The 19,203-nt window shown below is 36.8% G+C and overlaps 1 protein-coding gene and 1 long non-coding RNA gene across 4 annotated transcripts; both read left to right on the plus strand.

The window, feature by feature from the left end:
* The first annotated feature begins 31 nt into the window (after positions 1–31).
* LOC135654663 (uncharacterized) lies at positions 32–13,313 on the plus strand. Of its 3 annotated transcripts, none has more exons than XM_065175644.1 (13): positions 32–1,496; positions 1,596–1,708; positions 2,417–2,446; positions 2,525–2,667; positions 3,265–3,441; positions 3,589–3,652; positions 3,754–3,858; positions 4,302–4,455; positions 5,865–5,954; positions 7,706–7,761; positions 8,073–8,130; positions 10,711–10,843; positions 13,065–13,313. In XM_065175644.1, exons 1-12 carry the CDS (start codon positions 1,415–1,417, stop codon positions 10,752–10,754), a joined length of 1,116 nt encoding a protein of 371 aa, XP_065031716.1. In that variant the 5' UTR covers positions 32–1,414; the 3' UTR covers positions 10,755–10,843; positions 13,065–13,313. The 3 variants fall into 3 exon arrangements, with proteins under 3 accessions (XP_065031716.1, XP_065031715.1, XP_065031717.1); XM_065175643.1 differs by lacking the exon at positions 10,711–10,843 and adding an exon at positions 9,231–9,727 and having other exon boundaries at positions 33–1,496; XM_065175645.1 differs by lacking the exon at positions 10,711–10,843 and having other exon boundaries at positions 34–1,496.
* Positions 13,314–14,380: 1,067 nt separating this feature from the next.
* Positions 14,381–15,302, plus strand: LOC135654653 (uncharacterized). The gene is made up of 2 exons (XR_010503125.1): positions 14,381–14,849; positions 15,012–15,302. It is a non-coding gene; the product is annotated as an uncharacterized LOC135654653 (long non-coding RNA).
* The last annotated feature ends 3,901 nt before the right edge of the window (positions 15,303–19,203 follow it).

The following is a 19,203-nucleotide window of genomic DNA, read 5'->3' on the forward strand; positions in this document are numbered from 1 at the left end:
GATCGCCCTGGCCGGACGCCTCCTGAGATCAGCCAAATCGAGTTGTCGATCTCTGACCTAGCAGACTCGTACGTTCTCCCCTCTTGCAAGATCCGGTACATGTTCTATATCCCTCCTAAAAGTGAGCTTCATGTGTCGATTCTTTCCGATTTGAACTCGTCGCTCTGTTTTCGGTATGGTCGCCGGCGATATGGTGTCGAGAATCGTCAATCGGGTTTCTCGGCACCTTCCATAGCCAGCAATATTGATCTTTCTCTCATAACCAATCTTACGGGTGTTGTTGATTCGTCTTCGCTCGCTCAGCGTCACCTATGCCCCCGGTTGTGACATCCTTCGCTTATTTGCATCGTCCTTTCTGTAAATTCTATTGTTATCCCCATCATCTGGTCTTACATCGATAGAGCACCAGGCTTGGTCAGGTATCTGCTGGACTCGATGGCTGATACAGTTACATGCTTGGATGATCAACAAAGCTCATCGACGATTCGGGTGACATGTCCACTCGATGGTTGATACAGTTACATGCTTGGATGATCAACAAAGCTTATCGATAATTACCAAATCTAACAGCTTTATGTTATCGACTAATTTGTTATTCTTTCTCGAAAAAATTGGGTGATGCTAAGGATAAATTCTTAAGTTAAGATCAGTATGACATTAAACTGAGATTCGGGTGATATGTCCACTCGATGGTTGATACAGTTGTTACATGCTTGGATGATCAACAAAGCTCATCGATAATTACCAAATCCAACAGCATTATGTTATCGATTAATTTGTTTTTCTTTCTCGAAGAAATTGGGTGATGCTGAGGGTACATTCTTAATTTAAGATCATTATGACATTAGACTGGGATTCGGGTGACATGTCCACTATCAATTAATCTAAGGAACTTGAAGACAAACAAAACACCATATGATAGCCTAGTAGTTGGATCAACATAATGCGTCGATCAAGATGGGATGTTTACCAGACGATTACTATTAGTAAGCTGCTAAATGAGATAGAGGCTCCATTATGTCGAGATTCGAAAGAGGAGTTGGCTCCTGACTTCTGAAAGAATAGCTGTTTAGCATGACAGGATACCGATATTGTGGCTCTAAGGAACATGAAAAAATATGTTGAAGCTAGTTTAGATGTATACACAGTGTGATTATATAAAAGATCTTTTGTCTTTTTTTGTTTTCTCCTTCCCATCAAGTATGTTTGAAACTCGTAATTTTTGGGACATTGATTGATCTTTTTCTACCTACTTCTCTTTGGAGATTCCACAGCACAAGATTTTGCAGCCCCTACACCTTAATTGCTTTGTTATTCTTGTGTGTTCTATTGATCGGTTAATTGTTTTGCTTTTACTTACTGGTGAAATTTATAATTTCGGTGAAGTTTTGAGGAGCCAAAAGGTTTCAAGAAGATGCCACGAACAAGTGCATTGGAGTGCCCTGGATGCCCACCTTTGAGAGCCTTGACGACTGACGTGCTCGGTCTTGTAAAAGGTGGTTGTTATTGCTTAAACATTACTCTTTCTTGAATGGTCTACATGGCATGCATTTCTTAATTACAACTCATGATGTGATATTGCAATGAGTTTTCAGTTGTCGAAGCTCATGGAAAGACTGGAATTCCAAAGGTGGTAGAAACATGGGGGCAGCCAAATGCTTCATCTTGTGTCCTTGCTGCTTCTTATTCTGATCACAAAACTGATCCGGTTTGTTATCACATTCTTTGTTGGATTTGAGTTATTATACATAAATGGATGCTATGACAATCTTAACTACTTAATGGGAGGTAAACAATCAAATCAAAGCTTATGTTAGTCTCCTTTTGGATCTTCATGGCTTCTTGGTAGTTTTGAAGTAAACCAGAAATCGATCTTATTAGTTTCTCTTGAATATTAATGAAAGCTTCACTAGTTTGAAGCTAATATTCATGTTATGTTCTTCTTTCTTAAAGAAGCAGAAACCTATTTTGTGCCTTCACTTTCCAGCTTGAAAGTTTAATTTGGATGATCAATGGAGATATGGTGGTTTAACATTACAAAAGAAAAGTGTATGTTCAAAGATTTTAGAGTTTGATTACGGTGGACAAGCATTCCTAAGTATTATACAAACTTTAATGTGATTATTCACGATTAGTTTGAGATCTAGGATCAATTCCTATAAGGAAGTTTTATAATTCATTGGAACCCTGTTTTGGATTTGCGAATTCTGTTGACTATAATGTCACATTCTATTTCACATTCTTGGATTGGCATGTAATCACTAAAGATGTGTTTCCACCTTTCTTTCCTTTGTTTGGAAATTCTTATATGTTACTCTAGTATAATTATATCTTTAATCTCATAACAGTTCGACGTGTAAAATATTCTTCTACCTTCTAGACATGACACTTGTTAATTGTTTGCTGTTCTTTGCAGCTTTTGGCTGTTGCTCGCAAGAATGGTTTGGTAAGTTATCATATATGAAACAAGAGAAAACCCTCTTTTTCTAGGTTGTTGAAACATGGGATATTCTATGAATTCCAGGTTGAGTGTCTAAATCCTATTAATGGAGAGGCTTTGGGCATCACTAAGATCGATCAACCCTTATCACTGGATGGCTCTCTTAATGATGATCATGTTGTTGGATTGCATCTCTTCAAAACTAAAGGAATCGATGTTCCATCAAGGTAACATAAATAAATGCCATAGTTCATAGCTCATAGCAGATGTAGCATTTTTTTGAACTTGTATCCGAACATTTTACCAATCTGCTGTACCTAAGATATATTCTGTAGAAACTTGTTCATGTGAAAGAATATCACAGATGGTTGAATTAAAATTTTAGCACCTGCCCAATTGGCATTTAGAGGGTCAAACCTATGACACTATCATGTTTAAAAGACTGCTGCAGGCATATGTATCTGCAGGACATTGAATAAAAAAGTTCAGATAGATTATTCTTGCTTTCAGCACTTACTCCTGTATTTGACATCCCAAGGTTCCAATGTATATAGATAGTGAAACTTAATACGAAGGTTTATCTAGTGATTCAAGAGCAAAGCTTTGTGGACAAAGAAAGTTGTATTAGAACTAGAAGAGAGGAGAACTAGCTGACGTATATTCACAATGATTTTGCATATGCATGCATCTGTATGCAAGAATGGAAATTCTGTACATCTATCGAGTAAAATTTAGTTCATGGTGGTACTGTTACTTACAAACTTTAGTTGTGATCTCGAATTGCATGCACATTCTTATATTCATTCAATCCTTATGTTTTTCAGGTCAGTTTCATTACTTACCTGTCTGGAAAAGGGTAATGCTTGCTTGAGGTCCATTCCCGTCGGTGATGCGCCAGAAAACTCAACTACTGCTTCTCATATTACATGGAATGTATGCTCTTCTGGTAAAATAATATGTTCTTCAGTGGATAAAAGTGAGAATTATGCCTTATTTGGAGGGTAAGTTTCCGTAAGCTGTTAAAGAAATGTATATGAGTTTGTTGCAATTATATTCATGGGTGACAGCCTCTTTAATAAAAATTTGAAAGGTTGTTATATTGCCTAATTTTGGCCTAGTACTTTAATTTGTGTTTTCTTTTCTCTCAGGAATGGCATTGAATTGAACATGTGGGATCTTGGAAAATGCAGTAAGATCTGGAGTGCAAAATCTGTGAGTCACTTCATTCTTATTAGTGCAATTTAATGAGAGTTTCTGGTCTATTTGTATTTTGATTATGAAGATTCTATCGGTTTGCTCTTTGTCTTTTGTAGCCTCCTAATAGACTTGGTATATTCTCTCCAACTTGGTTTACTGCTGCAACTTTTCTGAGTGAAGATGACCATAGAAAAGTTGTGGCTGGCACGATCAATCATCAGGTATGGCACTATGAAATATGTTTACTAGTTGTAGCTTACAAGCTAAAAAATGCTAATAGTTGGGAGTATAACTTTTATTGTAAGTCTTTCGACAACTTTTGCAATTGTTGCCATGAGATCGAGGATACATTTGAAAGTCTTAAGTTTGATTTTATGATAACAGTGCCTGACCAAACTTTTTTACAAATACTGCTTGCACATTTGGAGTGTTAACCAACTTGTAGTTAATAAACAGTTTTCTTCTGTTTATTGATTAATGTTGAAATATTCTTGACCATATGGTCTATCCTGGTTAATGAATCTTTTGTATATGGTTAATAGTTCTTGACCCATTGCTTTAGAAGTCGAGAAAATGATGTAAACTAATTACTCAGTCCGCATGAGATTTTAATGACCAGTATGCTGTTATTCTCTTATTTGTTAAAAATTATATCTTGTGATAGGTTCGTCTTTATGACACTTCAGCACAGAGGAGACCTATAATTTCAGTCGACTTTAGAGAATCTCCAATTAAAGCAGTTTGTGAAGATCTAGATGGCTATACAGTCTATATAGGCAATGGTTCTGGGGATCTTGCTTCATTTGATATGAGAACAGGTAAAAGTCATAGTTCTAAATGTACACCATGCGGCTATGCTTTAATTTTATTTACCTGATTCATTCATCCTCTTTAGTTTGTTGTTTTTTATGATCATAATCTCATGATTCTGAAATTTAATGTATGAGAACTAGTGAAAGTCATAGTTCTACAAGGTCACTGTGCAACTACATTGTTAATTATATTTAGCTGTTTTGTTTATTTCTCTTTTGTTTTCTTTTTTTGTGGATATAATTTCTTGATTGGATATAATTTCTTGATCAGATCCTTTCTCTGATTGTCGTTTAGTTATAATCTCATATCTAAGACTCTTTGATTCTTATAGACATTTATCAGATGTCTAGCTACTTGTTCCTACTCCCATAATAAATTAAGTCCTATTACCATAATGGACAAAATTATCACGGTTTCTTATTTTATTTCATCGATAAAACCTTTTTAGTTTTTGGGCTGTCCGATGAACCTCAACTTGTTATTCCTTTATGGTCAAATTGTTGGAGTTAAAACTTTCAGTAGAACAGAAAATTCTTTCAAACAGTTTTATGTCAGACAATATATGTGGCTACATCATAAGCAATTTTAGAAGCAATCAGCTGATGTTGAAGGCCTTTATGAAATCGTAAAAAAAGTTTAAGACTCAACATGAATTAAGAATATTGAACCAGGAATAGTCAGTTCCAACAAGGAAACTAAAGGTTTGAATGTGACATGTGTTGCAGGTATGGTATGCAAAAAGGAAATTATCCTAACTTCTATATTACATAGTTTTCTCAGTTGATTACATGATGTTCTAATTTCTTTTCATTGTCAATGAACTGGCTCAACTATTCTTAACTATGTGCGGTATAGTCATCCTCCTGGTTTTTGTGCAGTAATGCTTTCTGTCATTTCTGAGAAGTTCATGCTTTATGTTTACATTTTTGGTGACCTGTGCTCTTGGATTAAGGATTTGGTCCAAAGAATGTTAATGAAGTGAGCTCATTATCAGAGACGGAACTAGCTTGACTCACTTGGAACTTTTATTTTCTGTTATTAACTTAGTTCAAGTAATAATATTTCATCTAATTAACTGAGTAGATTTTTCCAATGTGAGCTTGAAGCTAGGACATGCTTATAGCTGAAAAATTTTATTTAACAATTCAAATTCCTAGTGTTGTTAAAATATTGGGTAGTACCATTCATTTTAGTTTTTTGAATTGTAGTATTTACCGTTATTCTGATGCTTATTATTTTGAAATATCTGAGTTTTCTTGTAATGGTTTCACATTTGTATCACCTGTTAGACAGTTAATAATTAGCTTCTATCAATGATGAATTGGCCCCTGGTGATTCAAGTGATTCAGGGTTACTAATATTTAGAACTAACTCCTGATGTTGACTAGATGGCAGTCGATTTCCTTGTTTTCAGGAAAACTGATGGGATGCTTTATTGGTAAGTGCTCTGGAAGCATCAGATCTATAGCGAGACATCCAGAACTTCCCGTGATAGCATCTTGTGGTAAGAAGTTGTATACTGTTAATTCAACATATTCAGTCAACTTTACTTCTACCATGGCACAAAATAGTGTTTTGTTTCCTCGAAAAAAAGGAAAGAGAATAGTGTTCCATGTTGGAAGTTTTTAGTTTATAACTCAGATATACCAAATTTAATATATTTGGTGGTTTTCATTTAATGTAACTTTTCAAGCTTTCTATTGTTCTTTGATTTGTTGAGTAACGATCCTCCATGGATTATCAGCCATTTTTGGATTTTATCCTTTAAAAATTCTCATTGCTTCATTTCAAGAGAAATTACTGGGTGCATACTGTTTCATCTTGAAGGTCAATGTTTGACATACTTTTCATGGTTTATTGGGAGTTATTTTACAATCAACTTTGTTAAAGATAAACATCCTTTTGTTTGTGTTTCTAATGAAAACCAGAGTGTTATGTCTAACATACGGCCCTCATCCTGCTCATCTTCGACTCGGGTTTATAAATTTATTACCATCCCTGACCCACACAAAAATTTAATGGTACTAACTGTCTTACCACTACATGAATTTCCTACGAGAATACATGTATTATTATTGGCATATGCTTCAGTTATATTTGCAAGATAGTTGGGGGTTCATTTTTTCCATTGGGGTGAGATGGGATGGTGCAGGCAGGCTTGGGGTTGGGTTAGGTGATATCTGTCCTTGTCTTGGACCTAAATCGGTTTTGGAAAATTGTACCCCAATTCAACCGTGATTATGCCTGTTTTCCTGTCAAATCTGTTCAAACCCGACCCAGTTGAATTGGATTGAGCCAAGTCCCCTGACCTTGCCTCATCTTTGACTCGGGTTCATAAACTTAGTACCATCTCCGACCCAACAAAGATTGATGTAACTGTTATCTCATAGCTTATGAATACATTTTTTACTATTGATATATTCTTTAATTATATTAACAAGATAGTAGGGAAATTACTTATATGAAATTGCTGGGGTTTTTTTCTGGTGCGGTCGGATACGTGGAGAAAGGATGGGGGAGGCTTGAGATGGGGATGGGGATAGGTGATATTGTTCTTGTCCTGGTCCTGATTAGTTTTGAACAATTATAACCCAACCCTGGGTCCGACATCGACCTTGACCCAATCCCCAATTTGATTGGATTAGCCATTGGGGCAGTACACCACAAGCCTAGTGTGAAATTCTCATTTCTAGCTATGTCATGTTGACAGATTTTATTGAAGAAAATATCTCAATGGTAGCAGTAAGCATCATCAAGTTTTAGGTAGTTCCCACCTCATTAGACTCGGCATCAGATGGACATCATTTGTAATATTTGGATGTGTTGTTTTGGAAGTTCTCTTGTTGGTAATTTAAAAAGATGATACATTCTGAAAAGTGTACTGCCATACTTTGGGATACTTGTTTGTGGTGACGTGTACCTTGCAAATTCAAGTTTACTTTTTACTAAATGTTAACTATAATTTTGAACGTGGAAGACGTAAGAGAATCTTTTTCTCTTATTTTGTTGGTCCTAGAGCTTTGTCTGAAATTTCTTGTCATGTTTGAAACTGTAATATATATTCTTGCTATGAGTTTTTTTTGGTAAAACTATAGTTAAGCATGAAATATTTTTAATTTCATATGTCATGTCTTCACAAGTAATATGTCAAACTATGCTTTGGTGGAAGCCTTAGTTCTTTACTCGCCACATTATGCATTAGTGTTTTGGTCGTAGGTTTATAAGGTCATGCTTAATGATGATATTGGTTTATAGGATTGGACAGCTCTTTGCGTGTGTGGGATGCAAAGACGAGACAACTTCTATCTGCGGTATGCTATAACTACTATCAGTTCATAAATGGATCTTGCTTCAACAAAATTTTCAATATCCATTGGCTTACATATAATAGAACATTTTTAAAGAAGGGAATTTAAGTTTGGTGGTGCTTTGCAATTTAGTTCTTCCTCTTGGTTTAGATTCATGTTTCATGTAAAGCCCATTAATTTATAGGTTATACTGGGGTAACTGGATGCATATTGTAGAGGAATGCATAGGTTCAAGAACTTGTGCTTGCAAACAGTTCACATTTTCTTTTTGGTTTGTATAAACCTATCATTGAGTATATTTCTTTTTTTAATAGGTTTTCCTCAAGCAACATCTAACAAATGTGGTGATCGATTCACATTTCTCAGACGAAGGTATTACTTATTTAACAATTTGGATTTGACGCTACAAATTCACATTTACATGCTCTATGGCTCTATACAACTTGATACTTCGGTAGATTCACATTGGAAATGAATGTGATATTAGTACATATAACTTGATTGACCTATTTCAAATAACTAACATGGTTAACATCTCGTGTGTCTGTTTCTGCTCCATACAAATAATGGATTAGTAGGTCAACTAAGTCCTATCTAAAACATAGCTAACCTCCATACAAATAATGGATTAGTAGGTCAACTAGCTTTAGGGTTAACACCGTGAACATCATGTACACCATGATAATAGTGTACTTGAGTGAGATTTTGAGCCAGTTCTGTTGAGGACATCTCCATTTGGTTAGGGTAGACTGTGACTTCCTAATAATCCCACTTAGGCAAATGACCTGACAGGGATGCTGATAATGCATGGGCTTAGGCAATTTGGGTCACATGACAAGGCCCACTTGGTACAATTTGGATCACTTGTTATGATGAACGAAGCCCTAAATGCATACTAAATTTGAAATAAAACCCAATCAAAACATATTCCATGTGTTCAGATTTATATAGTTTGATAAAATATCAGGGTTTCAAGAGTATACATACCTGAGCAACAGCATGCCCATGTGTGCTAGTTACTAGTAATATCAGTCCATGGACTTCTTACATCATTGGCAATAAATTTACTGTATTACACTATTAACAGCAAATGATTTAGACAAGCCTTACCATCAGGACTCTTCTGGTTCCCAGTGGTCATGGGCATCTCATTAGTTATTGTTGAATCTTTAGTCATGGTACCTCCATTTAGGTTTGGTCAAGTATTCTACCACACAAAAAAATCTGGCTAGCCTATGAAGTATTTGTGTTTGGGTATCATGAAACACAGACAAATAGGCATGTTTTGTGGCAGTGCTTGTCAGCACAGTGATGTTGGAACAAATTGTACATGTAGATTGTTGGTAGCTTTTTACCTAAATCATGTTCTAGAATAGGTCGGTTTTCTTCTTTAATTAATGTTAGAAAATCTGTAAGGAACTCGTTCGTCATGTAAAACAATTTGATAATGTCTCAAAATTCTTGTTAAACAGGTTCCAATGGCAATACTTGTGATCAACAAGCTGATCTACAAGTATGCGATGATACTGAAACCGTAGATAATGATGAATTGCCAATCTCTAGCGGTAAGAAAGCATCTAAAAGGAAGAGAGTTGGTAAAGTCAAGTAGAAAAGAAAGACTGGGGACCAATACGATGATGAAACAAGTGAAGCCCATGTATTAAGTCAAGCTGAATCTGAAGACAATAGTGTCTTGCCACCCCTCAAACAGGAAAAATCATCAGATGAGCACAGCAAGAGGCTCAAGCAGAAAAAGAGCAAGAAGATTTTGCCATGAAGGAAGCATGCCGGCCATCAAGAAAGTTGTGGTGAAGGATGGGTGAGTCCGTGATAATTCCATAATTTGTGATGACCAGGACTGAGCCCACCACCACCCACCAGCTAGATGAGTCTTGCTAAACTTGCTCGAGATGTCCAATTCTTTGAGAATTTGCATCGCACAAAGATCTTAAAAATAGTGGTTTCGAAGGTAAAATTAATGAATTGCATTTCTCTGTGGTTACGGAGAATTGTGATAGTTATATGCAATTAGAATTTTGATTTGCATATGGGTTACAGAGGATTCTCCACGAGTCATTTGTAGGCAAAGTGATTGCTTGTGCACAAAAACCTGATTCACATAATGCCGAATTATATAACTTGCAGTCCACACGTCACCAATATTTACCCATGACGATAACAAAAGATCTGACCCGCAAATACAAAACAAGCCATTGAAGGGTAAGGACATTTTGTTAAGTATGAAAAGATACAGCATAATTACAGCTGCTACACAATGACCGGGTAGAGAAAATGATAGTTAGATAGATGCATCATCAAAACAACCAACAACAACAGTGGAATCGAGTGTAAAATTAGACTACATCACACGATTCAAGCTCGAATTAGAAACCCTTACATTTCAGTTGCCTAAGTTAGTCACCATCGCAAACGAATGTATGATGTTGGCCCTCGACCAAGACGGCTGCATCTAACCTTTCTCTTCAGCTGCATATAATACCACCACCATGGTGGATATGGAACTCTTAGTGTTCCATGAGAGCAGCATCAGTTTCAGATAATGGTGCTGCAGAAGAAAAGAAAAAGGTTGCCACAGTTAGCGGTGTAGTAATCAGGAACAAGAACTATGAGCAATGCACTCAGCCAACAGAGTGGACAGTGAAGACCAAAATCAACACCCACACTAGGCAGTTTGAAAAAAATAATACCAACACATGCCTGGAAATATTAACCATACCGAGCAAGTCCTCGTATGCATCTTGGAAGAATGATGATTCCAGTAACAATGGAGGTGAGAAAACTTGATCCAGAGTGTCGTTGACTTCAGGATGCATTCTTTGTATTTTTTCAGTGGATGGTTGGAACAGCCTGGCCAGGTTTTTGTTCTCCTTCAGTCCATTCAATCTATTTAACATATCTGGAATGAAGCTTTGCTGGCTATTGGCATTACAGGAAAGATCTGTCATGTTCATCGGGGCCTGAACTTCTGGTGGTGAGGAGAAAACCAGTTGTTGATTTCTCCAGTTGTAGTAATCAGGAACATCGTCGATTTCTTTCTGAAAAGCAGCATCTGTTGTTGATAGAGGTATAAAGAAGTGTTCAGAACCATCATCACTGCTTCTTTCCTGCAACAATTCTGAGTTGCTTGATGAGCTTGATAGTGCAGCTTCACGAACAGAACGACGAATGTTGTGAGCATAATAATCATCAGTCTCTGAAAAATTAAACCACATGGAATAGTGAATAGACAAGTAAAATTTGCTCATCTCTATTTATTATGTAAACAAAGTAGAAACTGGATAATAGCTGTTGGTCTTCAACATCTGAATATCGCCTCAAGTGGGTAATGGCTGAAGGCGCTGACCTTGTGCTTCACCATCTTCATCAATTGTAAATGGAGGTGAAACTGTTTTTGGGGCTGGCAAAGTTTCCTGATTGGTTTGACTACCTACAGGATGCTGCTTTGGTGCTTGGTGGCCTTTCCCCGATGAATTTGGAGTTAGATTGAATAAATGAGGGAGTTTCAAAGTTGGACTACCGGAGACTTTCTCAATCTGAGCAGAGGAGAATTTACAAGTCATCTCAGCAACTTCATCAGTCAACCTTTCCTGTTAATAAAATTTCAAATTCATTAGCAGTACATAGAGGCAAAAAGGGACAAATCTTAAAGATGACAAATTCTTGAACTAGAGGTGATTGACGAGTTGGGTCAGTCACGTTGAGATGGGTTATATTAGGGACATGTAAGGCTGATGTGAATCGAGCCAATTTTCTAGTGGGTTTAGATTTCTAAATGAGGATTGAGGAACCAAACTATATAGCTATATGGTCAGAGTGGTTGATCATATTTGGTTTTGCATGTCAGAAGGGGATTCAAGAAGATATAATTAAAACATTGCTATAAGCAAAATGTATGCTTGACCTTAACATAGCCAACCAGCCAACAGGTCAAGAGTTCTCGACCAGGCTCTGAACTATGTTCATGACAAGTTATCCTAAACAGTCTGGTGGGTTTGGTTTGACTTGGTGCATGTGATTAGCAATTGATGCCTCTACTTAAAGCAGCTGTTCTGTGCTGTAGATCTATGTTCCGTTACATTTAGTTAAGATATATCATAAATCTGGATACAGAGCAACCCTGCTTTTCCAAATAACTGCATCTTGAAAAGTAACTTGATATACAGTCATTTTCCTTTTAAGTTATAGAATTTTGTTAGCCAGCAGCATATACTTCAGCAAATCCACACTGGCCATTTTGGTGACCACCGGGATTCCTGGTGTGGAACCTTATATAATTAGTCCATGGTTGCTGTGGCACTTTAGTGCTCATTACTTTAGTTCACACAGATTATACTTGTTAAGTAATGTTTAATGCTTTAGTGATGAAAATTGTAAAATGTGGTAGTCATGCTGCATATTATGTTGCATATGGATATAGGGAAATTCATCCTCCGATGTTTCTAGAGTAGATACAGTAGCATTTCTATAATCCTAGTTTGCCTATTTGATGGGCATCTTGGAGTTGGATATACCTGATGAACACATTTCTTTAGAGCATCATTACCTCTATGGGAGTAATCAAGTTGTGGATTAGTTAGAATCAGATGCTGCTGGAACTATTAGTTATGTGTGGCATGAAGACACCCTAAGGCTTCTGTTAAATCTAAACTTGTGGATTCTTGTGGTTGCATTTTCTCAAGGAGAGGCAAGCAGTGTTTTGTTACAGAAAAGAAAACAAAAAATTAGGCAATTTTGTGTCAAGTTTCTTAGGAGAAATTTAAACCACATTTCAACAGGCAAATAACTTGCTGCACAACCACGTAATGGTATGTTCATGATCACGGTTGCCGTTTGTGACTATCAGTTTTCCCAGCTTGATTCGTCTCAATACCACAGTTTGATAATTTTTTGATGTATCAATGAAAATAACGTTTTAGCATTTGCAAGCTAATTAATGGTTGCAAGGACCAAAAGTAAGTTTTTTATATAGTGAAGTGGAAACTGTAAGAAAATTATATATTTATTTTGTAGGCAGCAAAATTTATCTATGATTTTCTATTCATTCAACTTCTGATGAATATCTTGACAATTAATGCAGATTTCTCTTTGAAAGTTGACATATTCTATAAATAGTTACCTTATCACCATAGTATTTTTCATGTCAATGTCTCAAATGTTATTTAATGCTGCCGTTTTTTTGGTGTCTGATAACATGTGTTTATTAAGAGAGCGACTTAATTCTTTATTTGTGCTTTTTTTCCTGTTTGTTTATTTTGCTGATTGCTTTTCAACCTTTGCTGCTAAAGGTGAAAGCTAATGAAGGGGAGGGCTCGGAACTGCTTCGTAGTGCATCTGACAGCAGTAGCAGTGGGCATGCGGAATCACTCGCTGCAACTCTTGCAGAACATCGCCAACATTTAGTTTGCATACAGGTCTAGTGATACCAGGATAACACTAATCATTTACGGGCTAGTCCTCCCTGTAAAATTTCAGACCTTTATCCCTTTACTTTTATGATAATCCTTTTACTAATTCATGGGCAATTCTATTTTTCACGGGGCCTGCTGCCTATTGTCTTCAAACAAAATGCTAACTGCATACATGAAACATAACAACTGTCAGATCAGCTTGTGCTACAAATGGGTTTTCTGGTTAGATGGACAAGTTTCGTAAGATTTACCTCGGATGTTGCAAGTAGAGGAACCCTGTATAGGCCAATGTCAGTTGTCTATGCTTTCCATGATAATGTTCTCCAAATGTAATCTTCTTTTATAGATTAACTTAAGCCAAAAGACAACGTGGTTCGAAGTGCTTTATGAATCGAGGTGCATGTGAATCAATTATATATGAGCTCTTGTATAAGTTGGAAATTTGCGATGTTGTATTATTTATTATAACCTTTAGAAATGTTAGTTTTTTTGCAGTTGTGTTAAACCCAGCTACAAAACCATGTGCTTGCTGTTAACCTTAGTGGGTTGCTTGCAAGTGCTGGGTAATAAGCTCTTGAAGAAAGATGGATATTCTTAAAGTACTTCATGGAATGTGAAAAAGGAAGAAAAAAAAGAAAGTCAAACCTTATATCCTTGTTGCTTTTTCGTTTTTCTACTTCCTTTGGTTTTAGACCTCGCACCGATAGTAATATAAAAATTAAAAACCTCGGCTTTGATTTCACGGATGTCTTTTGTCCTTTCCTAGGCACTGCAGTTTTGGTCATTTTAATTTGAGGAAAACAATTCTAAGACCATAGTGATGATGATATAGCAATGATGTGGAATCAGACAGGTAATGGGTTATGAAGATACAATCACATAAAATTGGGATTCTAAGTACTCCGCAAAGTCAGTATGTATTTGTGAGAAAAGGTCATCTAAGAAAGCAACCGTGCGCACAAACATACTTTTACTAGAAAAGCGTCATCTAAGAAAGCAACCGTGCGCACAAACATATTTTTACTAGAAAAGCTAGATAGTATCCAAAAGAGCCCAGCAATGATCAAAACTACATTCTGAAATGTAGATGTGAATCCATGCAAATCTTTTAGGTTCATTCGAATCAATCAATATTTATTACTAATTATTATTATTATTATTATTATTATTATTTTGTTAATCGTGATATTGAATTATATGTCCAGTTTTGTTTATCTTATTGGAGCTGCAATGCTCTTCAATGATTCTTCATATTTATGCATCCCATAGGCTCATCCGAATCAACCAAGTAATCGATCCGGTTGAACCAAGCCGAGGAGCCTCATCGAACCCGAATGTTTTCACAAATTCACATTCAGTTCACAATCACTGAGCTCAAACCCAAGCACGGCTCGATTAATTGTGTGGCCTGACGAATCCGTGCACAATCCGCTCATATCAGTACTCCAACCATCAGATGCCGACCTCACGGCTCAATTCCTATGATATAAAAGATCGTGCTGGCCGAGTCAAAACTCTGTGTCTCTGGAAGCCTCGGCACGGCGGAACCCTTGCGCTCGCTCGCTCGCTCGCTTTGAAGATTGCGACTTTATCGCGCAATCCTCGGCACGACGAAACCCTCGGCACGACGGTATCCGCATCTGGTCTTCCTTGCCCGTTGAGGTAAGTTTCCTTCTTCTAAACCCTAGCTAGTTTTCTGATACCTTTATCGCGCTTGAATTTTTTTTGTATTGTTTCTGTGAAGTGCGTTGGCCTTTGATTTGATGACAACTTGAGCTAGGGTTTTCGTTGTTTTCCATCATCTGATCAAAATCGCTCAATTAGGGAAGAAAGATCAAAATCGAAGACAAGAGGGAAGGAGAGATCAAGAAGGGTAAGAAAAAGATCGAACAAGAGGAGATCGCGAGGGGTTCTTGGAGGATGAGATGGCGTTGAAATTTCTGAACGAGAATGGATGGCACACCGGGAGCCTCCGGAACATCCTGTGCTTCAGGACTTTCTTGATAGGAACTGTCTGACTAGGCAATTAAAGATACTTTGATTAAATTTATTGTTGCCTCTACTCTCCACATTTGGAAAAAGTATTATTAAGTCTCCATATGCTTAAATATCTCATTCGGGATTGTGATATTTCTTTGATGCAACCTTTTATAAAGTTATTATTCAAGTCCATGACTATGACTGTATTCTGAAGCCCTGTTCAAGATGTAGAAAATTTGACGTTCAATTGATGCCTAACAACGACATCGTCATCACGCAATACGCCATATCTTTATACTCAATCATGATGATTCACAAAAAATAAAAATCATGATAAAAGTACATAATAATCCTAAAAATAGTGGATCTTGACAATGCCAATTGTAAGCGGGCCAAACCAAAAAAGATAGTGCACCCGTCAGCCCTCCCGTAGTCGAGAACCCTAACCATCCTTTTTTTTCTTCTTTCAGTCTTCTGTGTTTCTTTATAAAGAATATAGCTTGCAATTACCCTAACGTCCCCCATTGATATTTTATGCATATGAGTGACAGGGGAGCTAAACTTGAACCGTCTTTCTATGCTAACCTCTACACGATAATATATGTTGGACGGTGATCGACTATAATGTTTCATATCAATCGATTATAATTAATTATCAGATTTTATCTTCCCTATCGACTTGTTTTAATTAATTGTACGATATTATCTTAACGGTAAGTGATAATTTCGTTATTAAAAAAAATAATTTTTTTATAAAACAAAATAAAAAATCGAAAATGAGAGGAAATGAGTTAATGTCTATTTTCCACCGTTACCGAGACAAGGCATAACCCGAACCAAGCGATAGAATTTGGATCGAGATCAATTGATTTCAAGCCCGACTCGACGATGCCAATTGTAAGTGGGCCAAACAAATAAGGATAGTGCACCCGTCAGCCCTCCCGTAGTCGAGAACCCTAACCATCCTTTCTTTTCTTCTTTCGGTCTTCTGTGTTTCTTTATAAAGAATATACCTTGCAATTAACCTAACGTCCCCCATCGATATTTTATGCATATGGGTGACAGGGGAGCTAAGCTTGAACCGTCTTTCTATGCTAACCTCTACACGATAATATATGTTGAACGGTGATCGACTCTAATGTTTCATATCAATCGATCATAATTAATTATCAGATTTTATCTTCCCTAAAGACCTGTTTCAATTAATTGTACGATATTATCTTAATGGTAAGTGATAATTTCGTTATAATAAAAAATATTTTTTTATAAAACAAAATAAAAAACCGAAAAAGAGAGGAAATAAGTTAATGCCTATTTTCCACCGTTACCGAGACAGGGCATAAACCGAACCGAGCAATAGAATTTTGATCGAGATCAATTGATTTCAAGCCCGACTCGACGATGCCAATTGTAAGTGGGCCAAACCAAAAAGGATAGTGCACCCGTCAGCCCTCCCGTAGTCGAGAACCCTAACCATTCTTTCTTTTCTTCTTTCAGTCTTCTGTGTTTCTTTATTAAGAATATAGCGTGCAATTATCCTAACGTCCCCTATCGATATTTTATACATATGGGTGACAAGAGAGCTAAGCTTGAACCGTCTTTCTATGCTAACCTCTACACGATAATATATGTTGGACGGTGATCGACTCTAATGTTTCATATCAATCGATTATAATTAATTATCAGATTTTATCTTCCCCGTCGACTCGTTTCAATTAATTATACGATATTATCTTAATGGTAAGTGATAATTTCATTATCATAAAAAATATTTTTTTTATAAATCAAAATAAAAAACTGAAAAAGAGAGGAAAAGAGTTAATGTCTATTTTCCACCGTTACCGAGACTGGGCATAACCCGAACCGAGTATTAGAATTTGGATCGAGATCAATTGATTTTAAACCCGACTCGACGATGTAAATTGTAAGCGGGCCAAACCAAAAATGATAGTGCACCCGTCAGCCCTCCCGTAGTCGAGAACCATAACCATGCTTTCTTTTCTCCTTTCAGTCTTCTGTGTTTTTTTATAAAGAATATAGCTTACAATTACCTTAACGTCCCCCATTGATATTTTATGCATATGGGTGACAGGGGAGCTAAGTTTGAACCGTCTTTATATGCTAATCTCTACACGATAATATATGTTGGACGGTGATCGACTCTAATGTTTCACATTAATCGATTATAAATAATTATCTGATTTTATCTTTTCTATCGACTTGTTTCAATTAATTGTATGATATTATGTTAATGATAAGTGATAATTTCGTTATCATAAAAAATATTGTTTTATAAAATAAAATAAAAAACTAAAAAAATAGAGGAAAAGAGTTAATGTTTATTTTCCACCGTTACCGAGACTGGGTATAAAATCGAGCGATAGAATTTGGATCGAGAACTCTGATCATCCTTTCTTTGTTTTTTATGTTACTGGTTAAGCGGCGCCGAGCGAGCGTAGATCGCCCTGGCCGGACGCCTCCTGAGACCAGCCAAATTGAGTTGTCGATCTCTGACCTAGCGGACTCCTACGTTCTCCCCTCTTATCAAGATCCGGTACATGTTCTAGATCCCTCCTAAAAGTGATCTTCATGTGTCGATTCTTTCCGATTTGAACTCGTCGCTTTGTTTTCGGTATGGTCGCCGGCGATATAGTGTCGAGAATCGTTAATCGGGTTTCTCGGCACCTTCCATAGCCAGCAATACTGATCTTTCTCTCACAACCAATCTTACGGGTGCTGTTGATTCGTCTTCGCTCGCTCAGCGTCACCCAGCTCAGCATCACCCATGCCTCCGGTTGTGACATCCTTCGCTTATTTGCATCATCTTTTCTGTAAATTCTATTGTTATCCCCATCATCTGGCCTTACATCGATAGAGCACCAAGCATGGTCAGGTATCTGCTGGACTCAATGGCTGATACAGTTATATGCTTGGATGATCAAAAAAGCTCATCGACGATTCGGGTGACATGTCCACTCGATGGTTGATACAATTACATGCTTGGATGATCAACAAAGCTCATTGATAATTATCAAATCCAACAGCTTTATGTTATCGACTAATTTATTATTTTTTCTCGAAGAAATTGGGTGATGCTAAGGGTAAATTCTTAATTTAAGATCAGTATGACATTCGATTGGGATTCGAGTGACATGTCCACTCGATGGTTGATACAGTTGTTACATGCTTGGATGATCAACAAAGCTCATCGATAATTACCAAATCCACCAACTGTCTTCCAGCACTTTGGCACTTTGGCACTGAACAGTTGTGCTTGATTGCACACTAAACCCATCTACCATGGTTGAAAAAATATTGTTTTCTTCTTCAGTGAGATCTGAAATTGACATCTGTATTGCTGGAATGACTTCCTTTAGTTGATCAACAAGTCCCTGAATAGCAGGATAAGTTAATGTAAAGACACACACAAAATAAAAAACCAGAACACCGGGAGAAAAGGAAAAAAAAAATTCATGATTTTACACAAAAAGGAAATGCCCACAATGTGATTAGAACTATTGATATGTTTCCTAATCACAGTTGAGGCCTACACCACATACAAGAAAACGTGTCACATGGCCGAGAACCCAATATAGATGACATTGAAGGATTAATGTGAAGTTATGATTGAAAATATGGCAAAATACAGTTTTTTGAACAAAATTCAATTATGCTTTAAATAAATCCAACCAGATTGCTCACTTAAAATTCAGATAAGAACAAATCAATAATTATAAGAATCAAAATGCAAAAGGATTATCATAAAAGTAAAGGGATAAAGGTCTGAAATTTTACAGGGAGGACTAGCCCCTAAATGATTAGTGTTATCCCGGTATCACTAGACCTGTATGCTAACTAAATGTTGGCGATGTTCTGCAAGAGTTGCAGCTAGTGACTCCGCATGCCCACTGCTACTGCTGTCAGATGCACTACTAAGCAGTTCCGGGCCCTCCCCTTCATTAGCTTTCACCTTTAGCAGCAAAGGTTGAAAAGCAATCAGCAAAATAAACAAACAGGAAAAAAATCACAAATAAAG

The sequence above is a fragment of the Musa acuminata genome, unplaced genomic scaffold (genome assembly GCF_036884655.1).
Source record: "Musa acuminata AAA Group cultivar baxijiao unplaced genomic scaffold, Cavendish_Baxijiao_AAA HiC_scaffold_71, whole genome shotgun sequence".
In the NCBI taxonomy this organism is placed as follows: domain Eukaryota; kingdom Viridiplantae; phylum Streptophyta; class Magnoliopsida; order Zingiberales; family Musaceae; genus Musa; species Musa acuminata.

Bases quoted from the DNA above. Each gene is read 5' to 3' on its own strand.
- LOC135654663 (XM_065175643.1), top strand. From the start codon at position 1,415: ATGCCACGAACAAGTGCATTGGAGTGCCCTGGATGCCCACCTTTGAGA. The intron at 2,668-3,264 runs GTAACATAAATA...TATGTTTTTCAG, and splicing joins GGAATCGATGTTCCATCAAG to GTCAGTTTCATTACTTACCT. The intron at 3,859-4,301 runs GTATGGCACTAT...ATCTTGTGATAG, and splicing joins CTGGCACGATCAATCATCAG to GTTCGTCTTTATGACACTTC.